This window comes from Poecilia latipinna, unplaced genomic scaffold (assembly GCF_001443285.1).
Source record: "Poecilia latipinna isolate Pla-1442-1.1 unplaced genomic scaffold, P_latipinna-1.0 Scaffold1366, whole genome shotgun sequence".
NCBI classification, from domain to species: Eukaryota; Metazoa; Chordata; class Actinopteri; order Cyprinodontiformes; family Poeciliidae; genus Poecilia; species Poecilia latipinna.
In genome coordinates, this window is record NW_015113982.1 from 117,967 (window position 1) to 127,814 (window position 9,848).

Below are 9,848 nucleotides of genomic sequence, written 5' to 3' on the forward strand. Positions count from 1 at the left end.
ATTCCCCAGTCTCTCCATAAGCATAAATTTTTTGCTTTTTTTTGGAAAAAATGGGTTTTCCTTTAAAAAAAAAAAAAAAAAAAAAAAAAAAAATACTACGTCTGCTGCAGAAAGGAGATGCGCTTTGACAGCAGGTGTTGCAGCTAAAAAAGCCAGAACAAGTGCACACACAAACCCACCCGCAACAGTGACAAAACGGAGGACGGACGAAGGTATATGGACGCCCCCGTATTATGCAAATCCCAAGCCCCCGCACAGCTGCTGCCAGGCCGGCCATTCCTCGCGATGACTCCGCCCCTCCCTGAGTCTACGTAACCAAGCCGCGGTGACGTGCGGATGTCTCTCTTTCCTACACTCTGCAAAGCATCATCAAAATCACCATCCATCAAGAACCGCTTCATCCCCCTCATACTCACCCCCTCCTCCGTTCTCTCTCTCTCCTCTATCTCTCTCTCCTCCTCCTCCGTTGTCTTTTTAATGTAACTTCTGGATGATCGGGAGAGCAGGGAGCGTCTGGAGAGCCTGGTCCGGTGACTCCATCTCTGCTGAAAGATCCGCTCGCAAGGCATTCTGCTCATCATAGCTGGACACACGGACTGGAGGGGATCCGTTTGTGGAATAACGCCGCGCTTTCCTGTGGATTTCGGTTCTGTTGATTTTTTTTTTTTACCTCCTGGATGTTGGAGCGCATCAGACCGCTCTGAGTGAAGCGGTCTTTTTGGATTTTCAACGACTGTTTATTTTAGTCTCACATTATTAGTAGTGTTGCACCTCGGTGATCCAATGAAGGCTGTTTCAAAGCATCTAATGTGACTATAATTTTTGTAAAAAAAAAAAAAATGTCGGAGTTTCTTTAAGAGATTGAAATCGCGTGTGTTAAAAATTTCGGTTAAAAAAAATAATTAAAGTTGCTTGTGCAAAGTTTTGGAGACTGTCGGTATGGCTATGGTAGCGTGGAGAACCACGGAGGGCGTCGGGGACTCCCAGGGGACTCTCTCCTCCCCGGTGTCCCAAGTGGCACCTCTGTCCCTTCCCGGTGAACTGACGGGACACATGAACTCAGCGGCCTCTCTGGAAATACCCCAGGCAGGAGCGGCTCAGGGAGCACCGCCGCCCAATCTATCCGGCGCCTCCGCCGCGTCCACTTCCACCACCACCTCCTCCACGAACAACAACAACAACAACAGCACCTCCTCTTCCTCCTCCTCTTCTTCCTCCTCTTCCATGGACAAACAGCAGAGCCAGCAGATCGAGTGCATCGTCTGCGGGGACAAATCCAGCGGGAAGCACTACGGACAGTTCACGTGCGAGGGATGTAAGAGCTTCTTCAAACGCAGCGTCAGGAGGAACCTGACGTACACCTGTAGGGCCAACAGGAACTGTCCCGTGGACCAGCACCACCGCAACCAGTGCCAGTACTGCCGCCTCAAGAAATGCCTCAAAGTCGGCATGAGGAGGGAAGGTACGGCCTGCCGCCCTCCTTTTGTTTGAAGCTCGGCAGAATACAGACGGAAACTCAATTTCCCATTATCCACTCTGCTTTTATTCATCCGTCTACTTACCGTAACGCACGCGTCTTATAAACGCACACTTGGATAACGCAATATGTGTTTAGAATAACATTTATTAACATAAAAAAAAATATTTGCTTTGGGCAGTAATAGTGGAGAAAACCTACTTATGCTCCTCATTGCCTTTCTAAAAAAGCGTTTATATCAGGAGAATGTTTTTCTGTTTTTGTCACTGAAAAAATTGCTAATACTAGCTAGTAAGCAGTTAGCTAATAGTGGCTATTAACCTAAACCTATTTTTCTATAAATATTTGGTATTATTAAATATATCCTTTATTTCAAAGTCAGTATATTTTTCTAATATATATACCAATATTGGCTGCTGGTATTATTTTCAAACTTGAATATTATTGACCCAACATTTGTGTAGCCTAGCATTTCTTTGAACTAGTCTGGGTTGTGATGTTATGTGAATATATTCATCCCATTGTGTGTCTGAAATATAATTCCACCCATGCATAAGTCATGCATTTTTTTTCCCTGTAAAATTACTAGTATTGGCAAATATGAGGTAGTATTGGCTATTTTTTTTGTTAGTTTGTTTTTTTACTTGAATTTTCTGATAAAAAAATATTGTGTGATAATTTGTCCGGTTGTAGAGAAAACTTATTTGATCCTTTCTAAAATATCTTATAAGTCTTTATGTCATAGCTGGTTAAAAATTTTGCCATTAGCTTCTATTCTTTTCAAAAGTAAATAGCCTTAATGGAGCATTTGTTGTAGTCTAATTTTGTCTCAAATGTATTTTTAAAATATATATTCAGTCTTTATTTCACCAATAACGTTTTATATATTTATGTCTTGCAAAAAAATTTAAAAATACTAGCACTGACTTACATTAACTGGCTTTGGGTGCTACTGTCCAATATTTTTTAGAAAGCTGAATTTCTTTAATGTAACACATTTGTGAAAAGCAAATAGTGGGGCTCTGATAGCGTGGATAAAACCCATTTTATTCCGTTCCCTGTGTTCCTAGAATATTTTATCCGTCTTTATCTCACAGCTAGTGGGCTACTGTGCATTTCAGTGTAAACAGACGGGGTGTGAAATAATGTCCCAGCTAGCATCCTGTAGCATGTTTAACATAAGCTATCCCTGTTGCCTTCACGGTCAGCTGGGTGAAACAACAAGAGAACCTTGACATTGTAAGAAGTTCATTTTCGGCGGCGAAACTATGATATTTATTTTTTTGTAATTTCGACGTTTTTTATTAGTTTTGTTGAGATTTCAGCTTTAAAGAGCGAGGCTTAAAAAATAAAACAGCTGCATTTTGTGGGTTTATGTAAAATCCGTGTCAACATTTATAATGTATGCAGGTCATACAGACTCAGAGGTGGCCTACTGTAGCATAGTGTTGCTAGTTATAGGCTTTCCTATTTTGATTATTTTTACATTATAAATTCAAATTCCTCTTTTTAAAATTTGGATCATATTCCAAACAGATATACCTCAAAAAGTGGTTTTCTCTATTTAAGACCGAAGACAAATGTTTCCAGCTGAATATAAGCTAGTTTATGACTCAGTTTTAATTGTTATAGACAAACTGAAATAACCGCTAAGGCCAACAGAAACCCCCGCTACTACGTGCAGGTCGCGGCCTACAAATAATCTGGATTTTTTTTTCCATGTCACAATCCTGAATGTCACATTTCTGACCAGGAGCTGTCTAAAACTATTATTCGTTGCAATTTAGCTTCCCACTGCCGACTGTAGAAATAACCGGAGTGGACAGAAGAGACCGTGTATGTCCCGTTGCTTTTCAGTGGCATCTGTTGCTATGAAAGATCCCCAAGTGCGGGCTGTTCTTTAAATGTCAGCTGGGCTGCATTGGTAGTCTGTTTTAGTTTGACGTGACATCTCTGCTGCTTATCGTTGCAGCCGTGCAAAGGGGCAGGATACCCACGCAGTCCTACCACGGCCAGTTCGCGCTGACGAACGGGGACCCTCTGCAGTGCCACTCCTACTTGTCCGGGTACATCTCCCTGCTGCTGCGGGCCGAACCCTACCCGACCTCCCGGTTCGGCTCCCAGTGCCTGCAGAACAACAACATCATGGGGATTGAGAACATCTGCGAGCTGGCGGCGCGGATGCTCTTCAGTGCCGTGGAGTGGGCCCGGAACATCCCGTTCTTCCCGGACCTGCAGGTGCCGGACCAGGTGGCCCTCCTACGCCTCACCTGGAGCGAGCTGTTCGTGCTGAACGCCGCCCAGTGCTCCATGCCCGTCCACGTCGCCCCGCTGCTGGCCGCCGCGGGCCTCCACGCGTCCCCGATGTCCGCCGACCGGGTGGTGGCCTTCATGGATCACATCCGGGTCTTCCAGGAGCAGGTGGAGAAGCTGAAGGTGCTGCAGGTGGATTCAGCGGAGTACAGCTGCATCAAGGCCGTCGTGCTGTTCACCACAGGTAAATATATTCGGAATATTTACTCCAGTACAGACTGGAGTAAGGATTTTATGGAAAACTGGACATTTGAACAACGAGGAAAATGAGTTATTAAACACAACCACCATTACTGTGAATAAAATAAACAACAATCAGCACATTGCTACGAGTAAAAAGCATGGGGAAAAAAAACTTTAAACACGATAAGCAACTTGGATCTTTATGAGACGTAAAACTTGGCAAATTTAGTTTTAAAGTAATTATTTGAAATTCTGTTAAGGTTTTTATTGTGACAGAAACGTGCTGGAGTCCCATTTTAGGAGAAGGGCTAAAGATTAGGGTAATGGTAAAGAGGCGTTCCAACATCAAAGACAAAGTCAAAACATGCAGAAAGACAGTCAGCAGTTAAGAAGAGTTTAGTTTTTTAATGTTAATTATTTAGAAGGGTATTAATATTTTTTAACATGCAGTGTTTTTTTATTTAATCAAATTAAATATATGTAAACTACTAAAAATTGATATTCCTTCAAGAGATATCTGTTTAAATTAAACTTTATTGTCTGTCCAAAATGTGACAGAAATGATTTTTTAACATACTTCCATGTTAAAAACATACATTCAAGATAAAATAAAAGAGACACAGTAATAAAACCCACATTCTTACAGAACAACCTGGCAGGAACTTAGTGTGAATGAGGATCATTTTAAGTCTTAATCTCACATGGGCGTTAATATTTATTTATTTATTTTTTTGCTTTACTGATGTTATTTACAGTGTTGTTTACTTCTACTCCTTTAGCATCTTGTGTACTAAATATTTGTTTATCCAAGACTCGAAAGGAAATGAAAGAGTTCTGAAAAGCTGCTTTGAATCTCCGTAGCATCCAAATGAGATTTAAACTCATAGCGATCAAAATATATCTTCATAAACCCCTAAAGGAGGTTGTGTCGTCCGACAGTCAACATCGTAATCCTGCATCCTCAAATCAAGTGGTGATGAACTGTTTTCCAGGAGCCGACTCCAGTAATTACATTTTACTTTGTGTGATCCTTAACCGTTACATTTTAAATATTGTTTTTAATTCCACAAATACTTTGAAGTATAAAAAAAAATTAAGATAATCACAAACAGGTTGTGCTCAGCTAAACTCCCAGCTCTCATGCAGCCCCTTTTAACGACTGAGCCGCTGGATCGAAAGGAACCAGCAGCAGCAGCGGAGTGAAAAATAAAAGAAGCTCCTCTCTCTAGGTCTATTTCGGTCCCCATGAGCACATCTGAGCACGTGTCCTTAAACTGGGACACAGTAGCCTTTCTTTAACCCCTGCTGCCACGCGGCCTGCAGCACTGCAGTGGCGGCAAGCTGCAGAAGCAAAACATTTGATCCAGTGCAGCAGCACCGCTCTGCCAGACATGGCTCTGCTGGATTCCTCTGCGACGATTTTGGAGGTTTTAGCAGAGCACCGTCGTCATCTTTGATCGCAGGAAGCGTTGGACTGAGGAGACAGATGAACTCCTTTTCACCACCCACAGCACGGATGATTGAACCTTTCGCTGTTACATGTCAGGTTGTTACCTGACCACGACTGAGTTGCTCTTTCCGTCTCAGTGGCTGTTATTTTATGTTATTTTTTTAACCTGCTTTGATCCCCTGAAATGTAATAGGATGTTTTAGCAGAGTTAAAGATCTTTAGCATTCCTCGCCTCATTGTGTACCTGGGCATGCTAGTGAATGCCACATTCCTCTTCTCTAATGAACGTTACAACACGAAAGACAGATCCTACTTATTTCTGCCCTTTTCTGAGCTGCAGAATTAGGTGAAAACGGAAAGACTCTCTCTTCACTGTTAGCTGTTGTTTAACAGGGATGCACCGATCCACTTTTTTCACTTCCAATACTGATCCCGATATCTGAAATTTAGCATTGGCCGCTACCAATCCGATGCAGAAAAAACAGTGCTGAATTGACTTAAAACACAACATAAATGTACTGAATTACAAATGTGATTAATTTCTCTGCACCAATACAGCTCATTTAAATACACCAATAGTTTCACAAGATTGATCAAACATGTAAAACAACTTCAATTTGTCCTGTCGGTGCAAGTACAGCCGATGTTAAATAAATATGAAAGAAACTGAAACTGACAAAATCAATAGGTTGACTATTTTGATCAAACATGAAAAATATAAACTACAATAAATCCTCCTTCAAATGGTGCAAAAATCACAGATATCGATATCGGATCAGTGCATTTCTGTAAATGAAACCACCTGTCCTGATTTTTTTTTTTTCTCTCCTTGTGTTTCCTCTCGGCCCAGACGCCTGCGGCCTGTCAGACGTGGCCCACGTGGAGAGCCTCCAGGAGAAGTCCCAGTGCGCGCTGGAGGAGTACGTGAGGAGTCAGTACCCCAACCAGCCCAACCGGTTCGGGAAGCTGCTGCTCCGCCTGCCCTCGCTACGCACCGTCTCCTCCTCGGTCATCGAGCAGCTCTTCTTCGTGCGCCTAGTGGGGAAGACGCCCATCGAGACGCTGATAAGGGACATGCTGCTGTCCGGCAGCAGCTTCAGCTGGCCGTACATGCCCATCCAGTAGGCAGAAGGCTACAATGTTACATCTCCAATCGAGTGATTTGGTTTTTTTTTTGTCTTGTTTTGTTTTTTTTTCCCCATGTAACACAAAATTCTCTGCCAGAGGAATGAGATTATTAAAGGTGAAAAAAAAAAACATCATGTAATTTTACTAATTAATATCAGCGCTCTGCCTTATTTTACAAAAAGGGTCCTGAACGAAATGAAGAACAGGAAATGATTTCAAATCACAGGCAGAATAAAAAAACGAGACACTACACAAGTTGACTGCTTATTTTGGACTGTTATTTCTTTTCTTTTTTTTGTAATTGTGACGGTGTATGGACGCTTTAACAAAACGATATTTATTGGACCTGTGTGTATATTTATCGTGCTTGTAAATTATGTTTCCGATCCTTTTGCTTTCGAAATGTTGCTTGTCGTTTTTTGCCCACGGTCAATGAGGAAACTGCAGGGAGCCTCTTGTGTGTTGATCTGTTTATTTCTAAGTTTTTTATTTGATTTTTGTCTCTGTTCTTGTTGATTTCATACCTTCCAGAAAAAAAAGCACTTTGGACTCAGTGAAAAATGGAAATATTTACAGCATTTGTTTTGAACCTTCCACACTAAAGCTCTGATTTAGTGGTTAATTGTTTTGTTATGTCCTGGTTATGAAATTGCTCTTTTTTTAAGAGAGAGATTACTCCTTTTTTTTTTTTTTACAAAAATATTCTCTTGTTAAAAAAAAAAATTGTAGATACTTCTTGGCCAAATTTCCTCATTCTTCTTTTCACGACTGTGCAGATATGACTGTTTGCCTTCTGTGACGATGTTAAAAGCGGTTCATTTCTTTTGGGTTTTAGCAGATATGTTCAGTTTGCTCCTGAGATGTTGCGGCTGAGTGAGGCTGACCGTCAGGAAGGTGCCGGGTATTTTTCTACTCAGAGGGGTTTACACTCAGACCCCACTCCCCGTCATGCTTATTTCACTCACACACAAAAAAGAAAAAAGCAAACAAACAATGGCACAAGGAGATTATTGATTACATTACCAAATATTGTGTTTCCCCCTTTTTCTTTTTTTTTTTTGGTTGTCTTAGAGATTTTTAAAGAGCAACATCTTCCCGGGCCGAGAGACAAATGGACTTGATGGGAATCATGTGTTTACATGAACCCAGGCCACTCACTTGCACAACCTGCTCCTTTCAAAGGGTACGAATGTGTGTGTGCGTGTGTTGTGTGCGCACATGTGTATGCATGTATGTATGTGTGTGTGTGTGTGTGTGTGTGTGTGTTCCCTTGTGTTTTTTTTTTCTTTTTTCTGACAACCACTCTGATGTACTGTGAAAATTAACATATTGGTACCTTATTAAATTATAACTCAAGATTTATACATAAAGTGTACTTTGTTTATTTCACTTGATGTTTCATGAAAGCGACGTCTCCAAACCGAGACTGTAGATGTCAGAATATTATATTTTTTAAATTATTATTATTTAGATTATTTTTTGTATTATTATTGTTTAGAACTGAAGAACCTTCTGTGGTGTTCTAGAGTCGGTTTCAAGCCCCTGGTTGGAGGGTTTTACTCAAACAAATTAATCCCAGTGGCAGTGACAGCTGCATGTTGGTGCCATGATGTGCAGATCCTCTGCAGGAGAGAGAGAGGAATAACAACTGACACCATTAATGCAAACTACTTTCATTTTCATTCTAAATGAATAATGCAACATTTTAATTCTGATTATAGCAAATAAATACATTTGTTTACAGCAACTATTCACATAGCAAACAAGGAAATTACATGTTTTAGCAACTGAAAATGCCCTCCCCCCCCACAATTCTCATAAATATTTTTTAACATGCAAGTTAACACCTCCGTTTAGGCTCTTTCCCTTCATAAAGGAGCGAGGGTAAAAACTCTGGAGGAGGAAGAATGAAACAAGGATCGTGTCTGCGGTGGCAGATTGAAGAAGACAGAGAGGATTAAGGCAGCTTCTTTCCTTCTTAGTGGACAGAGAGCTAATGAGGGGCCCCTGAGTGCTCTGTCACTACAGTTTACCCTGAGGAGGATGAAGCCGGGCAGTCCACGGCCCCTGGGCGCTCCGGGCCATAAGGCCAAAATGAAACAATGGAGCATTTTTCCCACACACGTACAGGTCCGAAAAACCGACAGGATAAAGAAGAGAAGAAAAAGAAGAAGAAAAAAAGCGGAGAGTGAACGGAGCTGGTTGAGAAGATGCTGGGAGAAACCGGGTTCAGACTGAGGTCTGTGGAGATGAAGTTGTAGTTCCGGCCCCGAGAAATGGGTTCAGAAATCCGAACCTGGAGGGTTTTGGATCAGTCAAATGTCGTATCATGTATGACAGAAAGCCTTCAGCTCTTATGCGCAGTTAATAACTCATCATCCACAAATAATGCTGATAGGTCTATGCAACCCGAGTGAGCCGCTTTTTTTTGTGTCGCTGTTATAGATGTACTTCTACTGTAACATTTATTTTTACTTTCCAGGAATAAATATGCGGATTTAAATTTTACGCCACAAAAACTCTGATGTTTATCAATCGAGATCCACGTATTATTATGTCGCTTTCAGCTGTTTCCCTTCCGTTTTAAATAGTTTAGGCCACAGGCTGGCGGTGGGTTCAATGTGCGTTATTCAGTGTGGGATACTACAAAGTTTTCTTATTATTATTATTATTATTGTTATTATCATTATTTCTCCGATTGAATTTCGCTGCTTTACTGGCGCTTGCAGACGATTAATCAATAATTATTCTGCTGTTTTAAATCTGGACTGCTTTTAAGTAATTAAATACTCATGTAAAGATTTTAAGACTAAAACCAAAGATGGTTTATAGTGAAAATCCACTAAAAGAACGACGCGTCATTCTCCTTGCTAACTGTGCCCCAAGTGAGCAAACAATTCGGAAATAAATGCATATAATGTAAAATAAATAAATAATTAAAAAATTTAAAAAATAAAAAATAAAAAAAATAAATGGAATTAAGTTGTATAAGCAAAGAACTCTCCGCTTCTGTATGAACCCTCAAACTCGCTTTTTTGTTTCGTTTTTTTTTTTTTTTAAACTGTACGAGTAAATTAAAGAAAAACTTGTACGGCGGATGAAAACACATCCTTTCTACTGTTTAGCTAAAAGTTTACATGCGATTTTCTGAGTACTTATAATTTCTTTTGATTTTTATTTCCAGCAACATTCATCAGGGTTGTATATCAAAACACAAAAAGCGAGAAATACATTATTCCAGCAGTTTTATGGTCTCTTCCCCCACCCCCTAAAATCTCAAACTAAGCAATTCATAAC

At 40.7% G+C, this 9,848-nt stretch overlaps 1 protein-coding gene across 1 annotated transcript; it reads left to right on the forward strand.

Moving 5' to 3' along the window:
• Positions 1-93: 93 nt before the first annotated feature.
• Positions 94-7,913, forward strand: LOC106962069 (COUP transcription factor 2-like). The gene is made up of 3 exons (XM_015056225.1): positions 94-1,462; positions 3,450-3,974; positions 6,274-7,913. Exons 1-3 carry the CDS (start codon positions 940-942, stop codon positions 6,546-6,548), a joined length of 1,323 nt encoding a protein of 440 aa, XP_014911711.1. The 5' UTR covers positions 94-939; the 3' UTR covers positions 6,549-7,913.
• Positions 7,914-9,848: the final 1,935 nt, after the last annotated feature.

Bases quoted from the DNA above. Each gene is read 5' to 3' on its own strand.
- LOC106962069 (XM_015056225.1), top strand. From the start codon at position 940: ATGGCTATGGTAGCGTGGAGAACCACGGAGGGCGTCGGGGACTCCCAG. The intron at 1,463-3,449 runs GTACGGCCTGCC...TTATCGTTGCAG, and splicing joins AGTCGGCATGAGGAGGGAAG to CCGTGCAAAGGGGCAGGATA. The intron at 3,975-6,273 runs GTAAATATATTC...CTCTCGGCCCAG, and splicing joins CGTCGTGCTGTTCACCACAG to ACGCCTGCGGCCTGTCAGAC.